The sequence below is a fragment of the Sparus aurata genome, chromosome 6, assembly GCF_900880675.1.
Source record: "Sparus aurata chromosome 6, fSpaAur1.1, whole genome shotgun sequence".
Lineage (NCBI taxonomy): Eukaryota > Metazoa > Chordata > Actinopteri > Spariformes > Sparidae > Sparus > Sparus aurata.
The window spans coordinates 13,668,335-13,689,224 of NC_044192.1; the positions used below are offsets into that span (position 1 = coordinate 13,668,335).

The following is a 20,890-nucleotide window of genomic DNA, read 5'->3' on the forward strand; positions in this document are numbered from 1 at the left end:
AAAATATAATTCAAAGATTCTGCTCATACCGTTCTCCGCTGCCGTTCCTCCACTCATCTAAAACAGATGATGTGCAAATAAAGCCTCATGAGCTCATTAGTTACTGGAGCTCACTTGTTTGCCTTTCTGCGGCGATTGTCATCGCCAGGGATGGAAAAGGCAATGTGTGCATCCGCGGCGATGGCTGTTGTTGCTAGCCAGGTGTTCCTTGTTTGTTCAGCTTCAGGTGACGCTCGTGTGCATTAAAACATTCAATCGGCTTTAATTGCCTCTGCCTCTGCAGGTGATGATTCAGAATGAGGCTCAGGCTGGAGCGAGAAGGGGGGTGGGGTGTAGAAAGAGAGAGGAGAGGGAACAGAACAGGGCTATTCCCACTGCGCCACTGCTGTGACTGCAAGCGATCCATTAAATAATGAAATCGGAAACGACCAGACAAATAGTGAATATTCACTTATATCCTTGGGTGAAGTGAAGACTGATAACCTACTTTAATGATTCAGGACAAATAAATTAAGATGACTTGATGTGATGGATAAATACATGTTTTTAGTTGAACTCTTTTACCCTCTGGCAGCTGTGAGTCATGAGGCATGTGTGTGCGGCGATGAAGGATCATGTGTGCACTCGTGTCGCAACTGCTATCTCTGTCCTGTCAGTGTAGATGAGGTGCGGGGAGATGCAACGCAGGCCTGACTCATTTATCAGTGAGCACCAAAAAAAGACAATCGAAAGCATGTGCAACGCTACAACTATGTGGGCTCGGAGCACAGATGTGTTAACACTCAGACGCACACGTGAACGGGTGTTTCTGCAACGACGTCCCAGCTGCACGGCATTATCGCACATCTTGAAATGAAATAGTTTCGATTTGAAAAAAATAAAAAACAAAAAAATAAAGAAACGATGAAGCGTTTGACCACAGTGTTCATGCGCCACGACTGCAGTGTCAGTGCTGTGGTAGGCTTTGTGAAATTAGCCAGTTCAATTGCGACATCAGATTATTTCACATGAAACACAGCTGACTGAATCAACGTCATAAAAGAAATGCAGCACAACTCTGAAGCTGCCATTAACACTTTTTATATCTTGTGAAGAACATATTACAAAATAAAAACTAAATGTGTTTGGTGAGTTAACACACAGTAGCTTTATGACCGTATAACAGAAGTACGCTAAGCTAATTTCCTTACTCTAAACCAGTCTTCAGCGTGTTGGTGGTTAGCTTCACAGCTCACATGTCAAAATAAAGTAAATAAGACATTTTCAGATGCTGCAAGCTTATTTTTCTCCACATGTTCTCTTTGTTCTATGCTGAGCTACACATGTATGTTTAACCGAGCTTCAGGCAAACTGGAGCAAGAGGAATAAAAACAAGTTATCCAATTTGCTTTGCTTCATGAAAAATGCTTTAAAACAAATCTGATGTGTGCTCAATGTAGATGATTACAATTTTTTGATGGTTAGCTTGACAGCTAACAAGTCAACACAAGTCAATGATATACATTCTGAGCTGCTACAAGCTTATTTTTTTTTCTCTTTTCGTGGGTGGTTAGCTTTTCTCCATCTGTTTTTAACCCTTTGTTGTAGCCTACCATGCTAAGCTACACATGTTTTGGACCATGGGGGCACGGAAATTCAGTTTCTATCTTGACATTAAACAGCACACGCACGCCAAAAACCGCTGTCGTATTCCTTGGAAGTACAAAAGCATCAGCCTACCACCACCATCACTATCACTGCATTTGAAAGGAAAAAAAAAAATGTGTATAATTTTGAGCAAGTAGCATGTAACATCACAACTAAAAACATAGACAGCAGCAAAATAGGCTACTTGAAAGTGAAGCAGGGACAATAATATTAAAACACATCCAGTGGTGAGACATAAAAGGAGAGAAATTGGCAAGAAGTTAAGTGAAAAGGATAATAAAAAAAAATTGCCAGCCTTTAAGCTCGGGGCAAATAAGGGACACGCGAACAGCCCCCTTAGCAGCCATGCAACTGATGGGCACTTCTCCTCCTCCTCCTCCTCCTCCTTGTCGTCCTGTACCATATGGATCTAATCGGCCAAGAGCTGGCCAGCTGGGACCTCCAACAGTCACCTGTGAGGGAGGAGGAGGGGGGGTGCAGAAGGGACTGCTGGAGCCTCCTCCACTAAGCCAAGGCAGCCCCCTCCTCCACACTGACACACACAAACACACACATCTCTGCCTTCCCTCCAAGGAGAGGAGGAAGGAGGTGGAGGGGAGGGGAGGGGAGGCACGAGGCGGCTGAATGCAAGCGAGTGGACTTAAATGCCGGGGAGACAAAGGCTGCACCTGGTCCCCGTCCGTCCACGAACACCACCACAATACAGCACACATCTGTTCCTCTATCCTGCGCTCCCTCCTGACCTCCACACACACACACACACACACACATACACACACACACACACACACACACACACACACACACACACACCAAAGACAAGGGTGCATGCGCCAACACAACCAACATCCACTTACAAAAAGCAGATAATTCTGTCTCTCTCTCTCCCTCTCTGTCGTTTTAACCTCATAGCTGAACAACAGGTTCAAGGACTTCAGTATTTTTTGTGGATTTTCGGCGCATGTGTGGTGTCAAATTTCTGAATATTAGAAGACGCGTGTCCCGTCTCCTTATTTCCGTCAATTTAATTTATTTCATTGCTCCCTTGGGGCTGACACCCTCTCAACTGCTGCCATAATTCTGTTGCCCTCAGTTCCACGTAAGCAGTCACCTGATCAATCAATCACACTGGTTTACAACAGAATCACAAGCTGCATGTAGATGGGAAGTTTAAAAATAAGTCCATACTTGCAATTATTTTTGTTTCAAGTTCCAAGACAGGCCTGATTTTACTCACTCTTTTACACCGTTGTAACACCTTAACAGGCCGCGCAAGAGTGTTAAACAAGCGGCGACAGGAATGAGAAATTAGTCGGCACATTAGTGGTGCCAGGATGGGTGCATATAGGGATGGAGGATGGGAGGGAGGGGAATAACAAGGACAGAAAATACTGTTTTCATTTGGTTTCATCTGAAAGACACGTCTAGTTGTCAGACGCAGAGCCAGGCTGTTTTTCTTGGCTCTCATTACCACCTTCCAGCCCCGTAGACTACATATTTGGACAAAACCCAATGTCAACACTGCACTCCTCGCTCTGCGAGGGAGGGGGAGAGGCGGGTAGGTGGCGAGGTTGACAGTGAGGGGAAAAGGGAGAGAAGGATGTGTACATAGGCAGGGAAAGTAAGTAGGGAGAAATAGGTGAAGAAGTGACAAAGAGACAATAAGAGAAAATAAGTATGTGCCCTTTGTGCAACAAACGTGAACAGAAGTGCTCCAGGAGTGAACTCTTGATGGTGAAAGAAGCCCTCGCATGACCTTGTCACTCAGCGAGATGATTACAATAACACTCCTGTATGCCACATAGTGAAAAAAAAAAGGAGCCAGGGATGGAAATGCACTTAACGGCAGAGCGAGTTAGAGGGAGAAAGTGAAGAGGGGACGGCGAGGCAGACAGACGTCGACCATAAAAACTAAGAATGAGCAGTAAAAAAGAGGCACAGTGATGTGATGCTGGAAGCAGGGGAGGTTTGGCTGAGGCTGGACAGTGAGAGAGGACAGTGTCCACGTGTACATGAGGTCAGACCGCAGGGAGAAGAGGGAGGAGAAAAATACTGGATGTGATTCACCGAAACAAACAGAACACAGCAGGAGGAGATCATTCGTCTGTTCACCTTCTCTGGACACCTTTCGAATTTAAGCACTTTAAGATTTCCAAGAAGATTTGTAGTAAATAACCATCATATTCATATACATTACATACTTAAAATGATTACTTCACATCACATTAAATCAAATGGTATCGTGTTGTAAACAACCAAAGTAATGTTTACTGATGGCATCAGAAAATAAAAAAAAACTTCATTGGTTGATTCTCCTGTTCAAACAAACTTAAGCATTCCTCGTTTTCATGACTGAACTGAATATTCAAACTGACCTTAAAAGGACAAAACTAATTTCATAACGTTGTCCTCTGGGCCTTATTTTTCCTCTGAGAACAGCATGTTTACTCAGTCATGGAAAAATGAAGATTTCTGAGTTTTTATTATTACCTTAGCATAAACTTTGAAGGACTAAAAAAAATGTGTTAAGTTATCCGAGAGACCCCAGTTGTCCTATGTTAAGGGACACTTAAAATACTTTCAATTAATCTATTAACAGCAGCATCACCCAGTTCACATCTCTGTTAAAAATTTAGAATCAAGCAAAAAAGGCCCATGGCTGGAGAGTCGGGGTAAAACTTTGTATGCACGTTGTCAGTGGGTCAAATGAATGTGTGTTACTCACAGTAGCACAACACAGACACAGCTGTGCCACGAGGGATAGAGCTGGAAGTGGATGTGTCTCATCGTGTGAGTGTGTGTGTTGGCCCCATTTACCAGGTGTTGGGTTTGTCATCGCCACACACACACACACACACACACACACACACACCTGTGAAATGGCCTGCCTGAGGCACATGTACACACATCACAACTGTGACATAACAGGGACAGTTCAGATCTGTCAATCATGACCTAAGACCACAAAAGCTGTGACACACTCACACATATCCGCAGACTCTCTCACGCCGGCTCCGAGGCCTGTAGATTATCTGCCTATCTGGTTACAACCCTTCTCACCTCTCCGTAACTAACCGGTTAGCACGGCCATCAATCATCCGGAGCCTGGTGGTTCTCTAAACCCAGAGACTGCAACGTGAAAAACAATCAGCATTTAAAACTATGTTGTCCTTACTTTCTTTTTCCCCTCCACTGCATGTTTATCCTCGAGGTAAAAAAAAAAAATCATGTCAGAAGAGACTTATAGAGCTCCCCTGCCACACAGTGAGGACATATATCATCATGTGTGTCTGGAGGATTAAGACCGGGTGGCTCCTATACATTACAAACCCAGACAATCAAGTTAACCTGCAGCCAGGCAAAACACTGTTTTTCCTCAACATACGCAGTCGCACACTCTGAACTTGTGAGTTACGGTAGTCCATAAAACAAAATACGAGCCCAAGACATGAGAAAAACAAAGCGTGCATTAAGGCTGGTCTGTTTCGGACCAGGTGTCAGAGGCCTCAACAGCCGAACGGCCCGGGCTCGGGTCCAACCAGATGTTGCTATCACCACGGGCCATGCTGAGGACATTTACACTGACTTTCTTGACCCAGACTGAAGGCGTGCGATGACTCAGTGGGCTTTTAAACTCCAGACTTTTTGCTTCTACGTTGTAGGCATTTCACTGACATTTATTGCAGTGACTTAAAAATGAGCAGGCAGGTGGAAGGTCGGAGTTTCTTGGCAATAAACACTGGGGTTGATGAATGCGCACAAGTCGCTTCGGAGTACTCGCCTTGAGCTTGAAGACTCTCAACAGTATTTATCCTACATACTTTGCGTTCTGTGATCAGGCTTTCAAAAGGCATATTTCCTGTCCAACATGGTGAGTCAATCATATCACATAGCATGTGAGCAAAACCTCCTGATGAACCACAAACAATTCTACTTACTATATAGTAGTAAAACAGACATCCGTTCCCAAAGCATGTAATTTATACAAATGACTAAGCCGTCACCCTCAGGTTTTTTTTGGGGGGGGGGGTGGATGTGGTGATTCAAAGCTAAGCAGCAGGTACCGTCCATAGAGTCCATCATAAACAGAGCTGTGGGCAAGCTTAAGCCAGCTGTATGAAAGACCAGAGCTCAACAGACGCTGAGAGAGACAGATAAGTAAAACAAAGAGGCCAGCTGTGCTCAAAACAATGACAGAGATAGCTGTGGAGGATGAGCGCTTGTTTGTGAGTGTGTGGGCAGAAGAGCGTTTTTGAGTGACTGCTAGTGGTTTTTATCTCCAAATGCACGTTTAAGTACAAGGTATTTTTAGCGTAGGAGTCATTCACTCTCATTTATTTTCCAAAATCATGTCTTTTTTGTGTGTGCGCACTCACTCACTCTTCCTAAATCTCAAAAACACACACAGTTCTTCTGGTGTTGAGGAAGGATTTTACTGCTCTACTAAAGAGTAAATGTGTTTGTATCTACCTCAAGGTTTTAGTCTGTTCAGTGAAGCCAGTGATAATGGGCAAGGTCTTTTTTTCTCTTTTTTGGGGGGGAGGGGGAATAGACCCATTTTTGTCCACCGTCTCAGAACTGAGAGGGAAAGTAAGAGGGCGAAAGAGAGAGAGAATAATGACTTTGACAGAAAATTCACAGAGAGAAGCTGCACCACCCATTGCTTGTCCACCCACAAACCCGATAAACAAGTCCTCTTGAGCATCAGCTCCCGTCTTCTGGGTTTTGCATTGGAAAAAACAGCACTGCTTGTCCAAGAAAGTTAAATCAGTTTACATATGAAGGCAATGTTCCTATCCATCTGTGCTTATTTGCTTAACTATTGGAAAATAATGTGCCTTATAGGCTCCCTTACATACTTGTTTGTAATGTAAGAGTTGCTAATACTGCTGAGAACACTGAATCAACACAAACCGTGCCTCTATGCGGATTTAAGCTGCTTTTAGCTGATTGTTTTGATGCTCTAACCTACAAACAGCACATCAACCTCAAATGTAAACATGAAGGCGGCCAAGTATACAGTGTGCTACATCTGCTCGAAAGGGCACTGAATTAGACCAACGTCCAGAGAAGCAAGCTGAACCAGACGAAAGATGCAGATGTTTTTCTCCCGCCTTAGAAACAGTAGCTAACAGGCTAACAGATATCTTGTGGATCTGCGTCTGCAAGTAGCAATTCTTCGCGAAACGTTAACCAAAAACATTTCACAGATTTAACAAATTAAAAATACTATGTCATATATTATCATTCTATCTATGCCGACAATAAATCTCAATCAAGAACTCCCAAGCTCCAACTGATTTGGGTGAAAAAAAACTCAACTGAGGTCAATTTACAGCCTTTTAAGCATGTCCCTTTCCTCTCAGAACACACCAACCCGGTAAATAAGGGTCTCGTCTTGGGTCACCGAGCGGATCTCTCCAAGCTGGGAGAGGGTCAATAGACCTCTGTGAGAGACCCCTGACTCGTGCACTTAGCACAAGGACAGGGGCTCCCACACAATGTCAGAGGGGTCGCAATCGGAGAGATCGGGGAGCGCAGGTGGTTCGATGCTTGTTGACACAGATACGCGTCGACACACACTCACAGTCAGGAGACCTTCCGCCGCGATGAAACAGTCTTTCAGAGCGCTACTTGCAGTGACCGAGTCGTTTTCTGTGGTGTAAATGACCCAGCCCTTTCATGTCCGCGCACACACACACACACACACACACACACACACACACACATATAAGCGAGCGCACACATTCAAAAACACACAACCTCTCATTGAACCCCTGGGGCCAGATATCACAGCCCTCGCCACTGGAACTAATAGAGCACTTCCTGCGAACTCAAACTCTTGAAGCAGCTGCTCTATTCTATGTGCCGTGTGTGTGTGTTGAAAAAGGGGGTATTCTGTGGGTGAATTCTTTAGATAATAACGGCGAACAGTGAGGGTCACGGTGGTCCGTTTCTCCACACTTTCAGTCGAGACGCTCACAGCTGGGAGTGAGAAAAAAAAAAAAGAAAATAGCTACAGAAAGATATAAGACAAGCAACCTTGTACTTCAGCAGACATAATGTCTACGGGACACCTGGCACACACATGCGCTCTCCCTCCCTTAGACTCAACCGTGTTCATATCAGACACGCGCAGCATAAATCCATGACAAAAACAGTGACTGCGCATTGGGACTGAATGGAGGTGAAATACGCCCGCTGAATAAAATAAACTGAAATATCACATCCTTGATCTTTTCCACCGACACACACACACACACACACACACTTATGCAGGCACAGATACAGACCAGCGCCTGCTGTCAGGAGGCTGACAGTGTCCAGCAGACCAGACAAGGGGTCTCTGGTTTGAAACTGTGCAGCCGACAGTCTCTCCTATCTCCCTGATGGACTGGCCTGGCCTGGTGTGACACAAGCCAGGTCTCTCTGCCTTTTCTCTGTTTGCTTCTCCCTCACACACCTCCTCTGCCTCCTCCTCCACCTCCCTCCATGCACAAACACACATTTTTCTCTACCCAAGACTTGCAAGGTTATAACTCAAGTTGCTAAAATACCCATGTTAGCAGAATGTGACATTTGCACTCCGTTGGGATCCGCGCTCACACTGATGTCAGTGTTGTATAACATGTAGGCACAGCATGGAAGACAGACACAGCAGTTCCCCTCCTCTTCCCATATGTCTGGGATACTGCACAGCAGATGTACACGTCTTCTTCTACCTATTTTCTTCTGCTCCGCTTGCCATGCGGAAGAAAAAAAAAAAGATTACTATCCGAGTAAATGACAGCTGAGAGAGAGGGAGAGAGAGAGGGAGAGAGAGAGAGCCAATTGCATTGTCGAATTTGTTGATCTGAAGGTTGAGGTGTGTTTACTGGCAAGTCTGTTCCCACATATAATTCCAGGTAGATATGCCTTTTCCCTCTACCTGCCACAAGTGGAAGCAGATGGAGATGGAGGGGTGGTGGTGGGGGGGGAGTTGAAAAATAAAAGAAACAGAAGGCTCCGTGTTTTGGCTGCCAGATCTAGCTGATTTTGTGCTCAGAGGGAAGTTCACTGGAAAAATGCCTGAAAACCTCAGATGTCAGACCGCCACAGCAATACATTAAAAAAATGTGCTACTGACTGCCGATGCTACCACATGATGCCAAACACTGGTATACGCAAAGAGCATATGTGGGCTGAGGAAAAGAAAAAGGTGTAGCTCTGAGAATCTCAAATAGCCCTCAGGACAACGATCAGGCGAGCTTAAGAGTCTTCTAAGCAATCAGTATTTTGCCCATATGGCAGCAGAAGTTTTTTGTGCACTGCGAAGGGAAGCAGGCAGGCATATTCATCCCTCCTTCCCTCCTGCCTCAGTGGACAAAGATGATGAGATGAAGAGATAAAGAGGAAAGGATGAGGCACCATCTGTACAGTGCAGAGCTGCTCTGGGAATTAGGATGGAACACACACACACACACACACACACACGCAGGCACTTCGGACATAAATGCAATGTTCCAGAAATCTGACACACTCACGGACACAAATGGAGATTAAATGATTCCCCTGAAAATTACACCCAGAGATCCCCACGTTCAAAACTCTTGTCTCCTACCTCCACTCTAGTAGAGTCCACTTCTTCGGTCCTTTGAGAAAGTCAGCTGCAGTGACGGGCTTTTTTTGCTTTCTTATCCTTTCCTTTTTGTCTCTTTCTGTGACTCCGCGGCTTCATATGTCAGGCATGTGTTTGAATTCCCACATATGTGAGCTCCAGTGTGGCGAAGGCCAGAGCCAGAGACACAGATGGCACCCAGATGGAGACAGATAACCGAGCAGACCAGCGCAACGCTGCACCACACACACACACAAACACACTCACACACTAGCTCTCCCTTACTTTCCCTTCGCCTTTTGTCTTTCTCTCATGCGAAGCTCTCCCGGTCACTCTCACTATATCTCCTCCACTCGATCTGCCTCCGCTGTCGTGCTTAATTTCTTTGACTCTCTCTTCCTCTCACTGTGTTCCGCGTCCTCTCTCGTGCTCGCTCTCTCAAGCTCTGAGCCTCCCTCCCCTCTCGCTCTCTCTCTCTTCCAGCTCTGGCTCCTCCCCTGTTTTCCCACACACTGTCCTCTCCTCTGTTTTCATGGGCCGGCGACGTCACACAACCCCCACCTCCCCCCTGCAGTCACCCCTCCTCCTCCTCCTCCCCACCCCCCCCCCCCACCCCCCCCCACCCCCCCCCACCCCCACCCCCCACCCACCCACCCATTCCCCCATGGATCCTGGCCAATCATCCGCTGCTGACTGGCTCCATTCAACCTGCATTCACCGGCAATGGCCCCTGCAATTAACATAACTAATTGCTTTGGCACCTAAAGGCTAAACAAGGGGCCGTGCCAAGTGAGACAAAAGTGTGTGTGTGTGTGCATCTGCATGTGTGTGAGCGAGGGTGGGGGTCCCTTTGCGACCCCACCCTCTCCGCCACTCCTTTAGGCGAAGAGGGGATCTCCCTTTAAAATGTTTTTATACTAACTAACCCCCCCTTTCCAGCCTCTTTCACTGATGCCCTCTTTTGTCTCAGCTCCTTAATGCGGCTGCTTCAGCCTTGCATGCCAGCCAACCCATCGGGGGACACTTGAGGAGCATGAATGAGTTATTCTTCTCTCCTCCTCCACTCTACACTCCATCTTCACTGAGTTAAACTTAAATCACTGTCTGATTTACGCCTCGCGTACAAGTGCTGCCGCGGAGACAATGCAGGTTAAGATAATGGAGCCCGGCAGAGATCGGGCTGCCTGCTCGCTTTATTCACTCCTGCCTATTATTCCTCTCCACCAGTTTACTCCTAGAAAAGTACAGAGCATGGTGCTATGTTCATTCTAAGCCCGCGGTAAGCAAGGCATTAATCTGCTTTTAATTAGACGACCGACAATCGAGAGAACATGATCAACGTGTGAGAATGCACGGCACTTGGCTGAGTAAACAAACAAGCAAATGCTGTCGGATGAAAACAAACAGTTCATTAAGAGAAGGTGCTGCCCCCTCAAATGCACACTTCTAAACGGCACTGAATAACTAAAAAGGCGTAATCCTATCAAAACACAGGTAAAATTCACACTTGTGTCACAGAAAGCCTTATCGTGTGTAACCATGTTTCCGCCGGTGCAAAGGAGAGCTCTGACTGAATAATCACCCGTAATAACCTCTATCTCCCCTCCTCTCTCTGTGTAGGCCTGCTTTATTCAGGGTGCATCTGGTCAGCCAGCAGGCTCAGAGGCAGGGCCAGGTGGCTGTGAGCGAGGGAGGGAGGGATGGAGGGGGTGGAAAGACAGAGGAGCGAGGGAAGGCCTCGCATCTGAAGCTATATACTGTAACCCACATGCTACTGTAGCGCAGAGGAGGTGGTGAGCCGCAACTGACACCACCGACGGACAAAAGGCTCCAGATTTAGGTCGAAACCCAGGTGTAATGACGCAGGTGGCAGATTAGCGAGCACGCTTACTGAGTGCTACAGTTGTTTTCTCCATCGCAGGCGGAAAATTCATTGCACTCATAATCTACCTCAAGGACAGCACAAATCTAAGCTAAATCGTGACTGATTAGTAGGAAGTAGTAGACTTTTCTGCATAGCCAATATAAAAAAGAAAGGTAATTTAATTTCTTATTTAATTTCAAATTAAGATAAGCGATATCATTAATCTAGAGCGCCAAATTAATTCACCAACAGGTTTTTCCGTGAGTACCACAGTTTCGAATAATTCTGTACCACCAGCTGTCGCATTTTTTTTCAGTAGTTTCTAAATATCTTATTTTGAGACAAAACTTGAACACTAGAGCTTGACTCATACTCAATATTAAATAAAAAAAATAAAATAGAATATGTGGTGGTACTGGCAGTCAAATGCTTACAAACCCGCCCCAGCCCACAAAAAAATAAACATAAAAAATATTGATTTTCATGAAACGCCAAATACTTAAAATTAAATCAAAGATTAAAAAAAAAAAAAAAAAAAGAAGCCTCTTCAGAGGATAATGAAACTGTAATATGCATTTACAAATTCAATCTTCAGTCCCCACAGAAATAAAATGGGAAAATTAATTGTACACAGATGGGTTTGAGTTTCCAGGGGGTTTCAGCTAAGATAAAGAAAAGATAACCAAACAAAAGAAAACCTGCAGGCTATTTCAAATGCAAGCATCACACTTTGCACAAATAAGCACAGCCCTGACGGAAGCCGAGTGGAACTCAACACTCTCACTCGACTAGGCTGTAGAATATACACACTTCCCTCAGCTAGAAAGAATTGGGGGCAGCAGAAAAATCCCAGCGGGGCCTTAAGCAACCAGTTTCTGGCTGACGATCTACGGGGGCTTGGGTCTGCAGCGCGTCGATTACATAATCAGAACGGGAATGAGTCCAGGCCAGGTGCCATTCCCCACCTCTACTTTAGCCTTCACAAAAAAGGGCGTCTACACACCCTGATTGATCAGGAGGGGAAATGCCCCAAGCTGCTTTCACTCATTAATGAGGAGCCAGTCTCCTGCACACACCCTGCGCACAGGTGATCCACTGCAATCAGTCCAGTGAGATTAAACAAAAAAAAGATAGCATTCACTACAAAATGGGACTGCTGCAAATATAATATACACACATGTTTTGCAATGATCCCTAAGATTTGGTTTTCAAAAGGTCGAAACATCTGTAACAGAGGGAGGCTATTTTATAGTTTAACAGTGAATTTGATCAGAAATCATGATTCATCAAATTGTACAAAGCTGCACAGTGAATCATCCAACAAGCTGATTAGAAAGGTAAGGCTGCGCTCAGACCGACTAGAGCCCTGTATCACAAAGCGGATCCAGCAACACACAGGTGGGAAAATAGGACGATCCGGCAAAATGGATGAATCTGGTTCAAGTCATCAGGCGAGGCACTGCATTAGATTAAATATGTGCAAGTGAACATTCCTAGTAGATTACCTCTGCAGCATCTGGACCGTTTACCACATGATTGTTGTTAAAAAAAGATAAAACTTTCAAGAGTTGTAAAATCCTGTTTGAGGATTGAGATTGCGAGGTAAACAGTAAAAAATATGGTGCTTGCATTTAACAGGAATGTGTTACTGGACAGTTGTGTTAAAGTTAAACCTGGTTCAACTTCTTTTATCAAGACAATCCTGCCTCAACACCGCTGCAGCATCGACACGCTCGCTTCATTCAAATGAATGCGACGGGTTGCGGTGGGGATCAACAGGGCTGTACAAAGCATTGTTGCCGTGTGTTTGTGTGTACTGAGCCTTTAAACGCACTAATCTGTGACTACAGCTGGACTTCCTGTATCGTATTTCATTGTCTCACCATTACCTGGAGCAAGACATACCCCAGCCAACGCAGCCGCCTGCACTGCTCTTTTACACAGGGCTGTTTTGGGTCTGAAGCTCTGATTACCTTAGGAAGGAAATGTGAAAAGGCTGGTTGTCATTGTAGGGGGCGAGGGGGGGTTATAGGGATTATTTTGCAAAAGCAGTCATATCAAAAGAGATCAATAAATAAATAATAAATAAATAATTTCCCAAAACTCTTTGGCCTTCTCCTTACACATGTGCTGGCTCAGCTTGACTTCGTCTAACTCATGTAGACTTCCGTCTCCATTACAAAAGGGCTTCCTGTTTGAAGGTGTGTCTTTAACTAACGACTCTTGAGCAGTGGTCAAAGTGGCGACCTTAAACACTTTTGCTCCACAAACAAAGCTCTGCTAATTGGGTGATATGTTTCAATTCATACTTATTCAAAAGCTTTTATTATGAAGCAGCAACGTCAGGAAATGTCGGGTTTTCATCACCGCTAGTGTAACACGAATCCCAAAACAGCTGAGAGCGAAACATGATGAAACAGTCAAACAAAGCAGATGTCTGAAAGTGTTGGGACGCGGGAGGGGAAACTAAAGAGATTCAGTTCTAAGCTACTAAGTCTCCCGCACAGACATAAGTTGAACACACGCTTGTTTGTGGGGAAAACAAGGGGTTGGCCATGGTCGTGAGACGTCACTGAAGCCTGCTTGGCACTGGAGAGGGGCCACACTTAAACTGGTAACACAACGTTTGGAGTCAGCGTGGCCAAAAGCACCAATGGAAAAGCCCCACAGTAGTGATGTTTCTATCTGCCAGCGTGACAATCAAAAGGTACTTGAGAAGTCGTGTGTGTGTTTGAAATTCTCTTGGACCACTTAAAAATGTATTGGCCTTAAGTGTGAGCAGCGCTCTTTCAATTGGGTCCCAAACATGAAGCGTAAACCATACCGTACCAATCATCTCTGCAACGGAGAGTCAGCTCGCTGCCGTGTGCATGCATACTGTACGGCTCCCTTTTTTACTGTAGCTGCTCAGGCCGCACACAGCTGTTTGCCATTGTGCGTATGTGTGTGAGATAAAGAGCGACAGAGCAGGCGAGTACGCAGCATCTGTTTCTGTTCACACGCTCCCTTGCCAAACTTCCACTTTTAGAAAAAGTAAACAGCATTTTTCAGAGAGGACAGAAAAAAGAGGAGGAGGAGGATGAGAAGGACAAGGAGGAGGAAAAGAGGGAATGGGGGATTTTTAGGAGTTGGTGATCAAGTAAACGAGATAGGCATCACAAAGACAGTGTTTATATTTAGAACCACAGAAAGTTTCAAAAAATAAGATAAATGTTCAGTGTATCAATATGTCATTTGTGTCAGATCTAGCTTAAGGACATTTCAAAAAAGTACTTCTCACTGTTATTCAAAGACGTTATATACTGTTAATTAAAGAGTATATTGACCTCAGTCATATTTCGAGAACCAATAAAACAAATTTGCAGTTGACCACGAAATCCCCCCATTAACACAGCTGAATCACGGTGCCTCGAGAGAAAACAGTGTTTTCTCAGGGTTCATTATCATGACAATGGATGTCAACGCAGCCTTTACCTACGGCTGCATGAAAGGCATGCAGAAGAGGTGCATGTGAATGGGAGACCGCATCTGTAAAAAGGGAACTAATGGCTAACCTCCAATTTAAAAAATGGCTAATTAAGTCTGGATACACACTAACAAAAGCAAAATGGCAACAAGGGCCTCTCGGCAAGTTTTCGGCAAGTTCCGGCAGGTATAAAAAGAGAAAATACAGACAAGTTTAAACAGTTGACAATTGCAATACATCGTTTAAACTTTCTTTGAGGCCTTTGTTTGACACCGACAGCAGACATTCTTAGTTTCAACAGGAGACAGTGAGATACAAAGTAATGTTTGCATGCAAATATTTGAATGGGTGACATGAGGCAGTGCCAGACTGTCCCCTCTGCCAAGTGGCCCAGTGATTAAGTAAATGTTTTTGTTTGCCACAGACAACAGGACTGTCAAACAACCTGCCCCCACTCCCAATGAACATGCACCCATGATCTTGATCTCCCAATGCTTAATATTTTCATCAGTGGTCTTCTAGCATAGCTGACGTTAAGACGGAAATTGTGAAATTTGAGATATCCTCTGACGAAACAAGGTCTCTTGGGCAACGGGCCACATAAGCGCCGCTGGGTGTTTGAAGCAACAGCAATTCTTCCCGCAACACACACTGTGCAGCTACAGTCATCTTCATGAGGCACTGCAACTCACACATGGTGAGAGCATTTTGTTTCTCAGCACTCACTGAGGAGTTTGAAAGGGTAATCTGGGAGATGGGATTTCACGAGGTGAGCTGCTGCCAAATCACTGTGAAATGATGACAGTGATTTATAGAAATTTCATTTAAAAAATGACGCCGCCGCTTTGTATTCTTTTCTCAGCCACAGCTGCCTGCAGTCAGAAGCTTGTGTCAAGTCAAAAACTTTATCAGCCCTCAAGCTCGTCTGTCCTCAAACAGCGTGGAAAGGGGGCCAGAACAATTCTGGCCCGTCCTTCCACCAACCTGAATGTCACTGGCCAGAAAATCTCTATTGAGCAACCACAATGACAACCACATTCATGGCACCATCGGTGGTTGTTTGAGGGGCAGGGGCGAAAAAAATAAAGGGAACCACACGCATGTGAGGGGTTACCAGTGCCCAGAAAGTCATGATATATTCATAGTGAAGAGGGGGCACTTCACTACATCTTATCCACTGAAGGAGCACCCTAGAGGGCACTTTATCACGCTTAATCTACCATCCAAGAGGGTGATTTCACAGTGTTTGAAGGCATTGCTGCACCCCCCTGCACACCAGTGCCAAGCACCCTCAACTGAGGAGGAAACAGATGAACACTATGAAGACTATGACTATGAAGGCATTTAAGAGCAATTGTAGGCTAAATAAAACTAATAATAGATTTACAAGAGTAAACTGGCAAATTTACAAGAAAAAAACAAAAAAAGGGACCAGTAAAAAATACAGTTTTTTTACTATGAGTATCCAAACTTTGAAGATATTGCTGTGGATCGGGCCCACTCGAGGAAGCCAACATATTGATTTGGATGAGACGATGATATTTTTTTTGTGCATCAGGAACCACAACACAACGAACAGATGGAGGATAATACCCAGCAAGCAGTGGCATCTGTGGTGCAATCATGTCGATCCAACCTTGCAAAGTGAAGCGCTGTGGCTCCTTAACAAAAAATATTTCATATTTTGAGTTGTTTTCCTGTGACGTTACGACTTTAATCTCGGAAGTTAAATTTTTCTCAAAATATTACCTTCCCCTCCTGCATTTTTTCTTAGCTATTACCCTTGTTCTTATCTGCACACGATCCTTTGCCTGTGGCAGGTGAAAACAAAATGCAGAGCTGATAAAACAAGGAGAATTGACTTCATGCCAAATTACTTCAATCAGATTGAACAACCAGTCAGATTGCTGAATGAGCTAAATGGTTGCCAATGAGAGCCCACTAGAATCAACAGTACCTGACATATATATCGTCGGACACCAAAAAAATGGTCAACAATGGCCAAAGAACATCTCTTTCAGTCTCTTTTTAGTCTCTTTAAGTTAATTATTAATGGTGTCTCAGTTTTCCCACCAAGCTGCATCATTTCTGCCGCCTCCCCCCCTTTTTTTTAAAAGACCATTTTACCAGCACGGCTCCCCTCCCTCGCCTTCCCCGCTTTCTCCTCCATCTCTAATCTGATGCAGCCATAGATTTCCCTGTCTGATCTCGCATGGGCACATTTTCCATTGCACATTTATCTAATAGGGACGCGTCATTTTCCAGGTCCATGTCTGTCTGGAGGACCATTTACTGTAAAAAAACAAAACAACGAAAAACAAAAAAAAAACAAAAGCAAAACACAAACACAGTTAGAGATCAAGGACGATGCTTCTTCTCGGTAGTAATCAGGGCTAAAGTGCGGCCCCTTTTTTCTCTCTCTGTCCGCAGGGTCTGATAAGTGGTAGGTCATCGAAACGAAAAACAGATTTTACTGTATGTGTCGCTTCTGGACAGTGAAAATTTAAAGAGCAGAATTGGAGGATGGTGAGGGAGAAGGATGTGATTCCCAGAACATCACCCTCCCACACACACACACACACACACACACACACACACTTTTGCTTCTACTTCAGCACTCTCAAATATCATATAAATAGAAAAATACATGTTAATATATTCATGTATAATATATATAAGTTAGAGGAGCTGATGTTTATATTCAGTGTTACTCACTAAAATGCACTGCGTGAATCCTTCTCCTCTGGCACACGAGTACATATCCTTCCTCATTAATGTATTTTAAATCCAGCCTTGTTTACATCCTGGTTTAGTGGTTTGCAATCTTCTTTTTTACATATTTTGGCATGTTACCGCCACCGGTTGATCAGCGAAATAGTATGACACGTTTGTAAAACTGTGTATCGTGATAAACAAAAGAAAGAAAAAAAAAGCCCCTTAGCACTGCTAGAGGTCTAAGTCTCCAGAGCGAACCTTTAAAAGGCACTTGGGAAACCTCAAACTGGTGCTGGTGAGAAGTGTGGCCCAACGGATGAACCAGTTCACACACACACCCGATGGCAGAGGATTTATTTTCAGGGCAAAGCCTCTATTTCTGTGCCTCTTTCTGTTATCACTTAGTGTGCGGTTCAAAGTAGACAATCATAGCTGTTGTGCAGAGAGCAGTTGTTGTGCAGAACCAGTCTGATCTGGTTTGCTGAGCAAAAATAGCGTTTGTAACACTGAATTAAATTACATCATAAGGCCTTATAATCATCAGCCATTAAAATAAACACAGTTGACGATGACAGCAACTTTGGTGTTTCTGTCATTTGAATTTTTTTTTCGGCTGAAACTCAGACAGCTGAATTGGAATGGAACAATAAAGGTTTCCGTGCTGAATTTTCATCATCTGGATGACCGTAAATCGAGATCATCGTGAATATCCTCACATGATTGACTTGAAAAGCCTGTCTATCTCACTGACATACAGTCACACAGTGTGTACAGATCCTGAACTAAAAACGACAGGGAGATGCAGTTATCACCATTTAGATGTGGTCACCTCGAGATGTGTCCTGTCCTGGATGCTAAAATTGATGTAGATGTGACTTGACTTTCCATACTTTCTACAAGTTCTATGAATATTCTGATGATAATATTGTGAATTTCAATTATATTGGACATGATAATCGTTACATAAAATTGCAGATTCTGAGGAGAGGGAGGTTGCAGTCGGTCTGGACTGACTGAATGGAGGCTTTATTAGAGCGCACGTCAGTGATGTCTCATATGCCTACAAGCAGACCACAAAAAAAAAAAGAAAATGGGTTCAACAACACGTTAATCCGCAGTTCCACAGTCGCACTAGTGTAACTTATGTGTCACACAGACGTTCAACGGCCAAGTGTTTTGAAAAGGACATCACAAGACATCACAGTATTTACAATGTAGTTTCAAATATCATGTAACAAGATGGATCAGGGTCTCCCTCAGAGTAAAATTCAAGGACTTCTCGAACACTTTCAAGTGAGCTAAACCATACATTTCCCAGAGTCTCGATGCCTTCATCATCACATCTTAATTGTTACCAAAAAAACATGGAACAATTGGGAGAGTTCACATAATTCCTTTAGGCCCACAGCAATCAATGTATATTGTCACCTTACAAGCTGATCATATCAAGTTTGATCATGATTATTTATTTCTTGCTGATTCATCATTGTAATTGAGGGCAGTTTAAATAAATACTGAATACCAATCATTGATGCAATGAAATGATATGAAGAGTAAGGGATCAATAAAGGACCTAGATCTAGCAGCCAGTTATGATTAAAATGGCAGCCATGTCTCTAAATAACAAAATGTACTTGTCCTCTGTAGCTGATGAGCAGGTACAATTGTTGGCTGGCTACTGTATCTTCAATGTGTATGCTCGCACGACGTCAAAGCTCAAAGCATGCGCACAGATCCTGAGAGCAGATGGTCGACCCTCATGATGCTGGGCAGATGGAAAAAAAAAAAAAAAAAAACGTTGCTTGTGTCAGTTAATCTAGCTCCTAGCTCATCTGCATCTGGTGCGAGACGCCATGAGACAACAAGCAAATATGACGACGGGATAGTGTCTTCTCAAATATTCAAATATTGAAAGGCTTTTGGCTTTACATGAGTGACTGTGTTGATGAAACGCCAGATTATGTTGAAAATAAAGGCATTTTTTGAGGAGTTTTCAGAGAGTTCATCAGAAGTCAAGCATATTCTTAACACTGAATACATATCAGTAAAAAATGAGCATTTTCAAGTATTTCTATGAACCCCGAAATATGTTTTTGAATGTTTTGAAATGATGTCCTTTGGATGGAAAGACATACAGAAGGAAAACATTGCCATCATTCGCCTTAGTTTGGACACGGCCTCACTTTAAGCTATATTGATTCCCTAAAGACTCGTTCGCAGCTCATCCCAACGACATTAACAACAAACGGGTGGCTGGTCACTGGGGTCCCACAGTGCTCTGACACAAAACAACCACTGACTGGTACTTTACACCCCCCCCCCAAGACATCCCACAAGCCCAAACAAGCCTCCCCCCTCCCTTCCCTCCCCACAGTCCACCGGCCTACCCTGCCCCCCCACAACCCTCCTCCCCTCTGGAATCCACTCCACGACTATTGTGCCCTCCTTTTCAGACATCCTCATATCACCCAAAACAAATGGGTCCCGTATTTTCCTCTCTCTCCTCCTCCTCCTCCCCCTCCTTTCTCCTATTTTCTCTCTCTCTCTTTCTCTCCTTCACTCGGGTGCCGATGAAAGGCAGGCATTGAGCCGGCAGTGGCATTCCAAAACCTCAGGCCTCGGCTCCAGTGTGTCTGGCTATTCAACACTGCTGGGAGCCATTAGTTTAAGTAAGGTCTGACCCGCCTACTCACCCACGGAAAACCCTCAGATCTCCTATTACACTCGGCACACAGAGGGGAGACACACGGCTGCTCTTCGGGGCTGCAACGAGTGTGTGTATGTGTGCGGAAGGTGGATACAAATAGAGACGAGCGAATATAAGAAGACGTGACGGTACGGGGGAGAGAGAAAAACGCATGCATGAGCGTGTCTTTTTATGAGTGAGAGGGAAAGTGAGTTGGTATGAGAGGCCGCATGTGTGCTCGAAATTTATGAGCAGTGGGTCTCACGCTCACTTGGCCGCATCTTCCGAAAGTTTCCACACAGGGAGGCCAAGTGCGTAGCCAGACGCCAAACCCCTCTCACCAATAACTCCCCTTAAACGATATTCAACAACCACGCACTTTTTCGAAGTCTCTCCAGCCGCTCGCCCGTTTAACTTATGTACCAGATACGCTCGTCGGGGATATCCATCCGCTGCGCTCGCAGACGAATCCTTAAATGCGGCAATTTCACTAATTAGAAAATGATACCACGGATCAGGATTTGCCCCGAGTTGCCAGCCTCACCCAATTGTCGGCACATAAACGTGAATGGTTCCCATAAACAACTCCATGTTTGGGCGAAGTTGTGTGTTAAAGGAGTGCGTGCGCTCAGAACAAGCCCACACACAGACGTTACACGTGCAGCGAGGAACTACGCACTGGACATTCCTCTCAATACAACAGGCTTCAATTTAGGGACAGTACTGTGTATTGTTCACAGCTAGACAGGAACACATTTTTGACTGTAAAACCTTTTTATAAAGGGGGTTAATTATGGTTCAATGAATCAATTACATCCCTTATTGGTCGTTGTTAAGGTGTCGTGCCAGGAGGTTGATCTGATGCTCCTGTGTTGGTGTTCCTTCAGAATAGTGATTAATGTTGTTCCAGGACCG

At 44.5% G+C, this 20,890-nt stretch overlaps 1 protein-coding gene across 9 annotated transcripts in view; it reads right to left on the reverse strand.

Annotated features, from left to right (window-relative positions):
- The window catches only part of cbfa2t2 (CBFA2/RUNX1 partner transcriptional co-repressor 2), a 52,875-nt gene that overhangs the window by 12,928 nt on the left and 19,057 nt on the right, over nucleotides 1-20,890 (reverse strand). The window contains exon 1 of one of the 9 annotated variants that reach the window (XM_030419692.1): nucleotides 9,248-9,719. The exons of 5 other annotated variants lie outside the window; for them this stretch is intronic. Coding sequence is in view for 3 of the 4 variants with exons in the window: in XM_030419684.1 (XP_030275544.1) it covers nucleotides 115-172 (58 nt within the window). In the remaining variant the exon portion in view is untranslated. Of the gene's footprint in view, nucleotides 1-29; nucleotides 212-9,247; nucleotides 9,720-20,890 lie in introns of those variants that run through there. 3 more of the 9 variants (XM_030419684.1, XM_030419683.1, XM_030419691.1) reach the window with 3 other exon arrangements.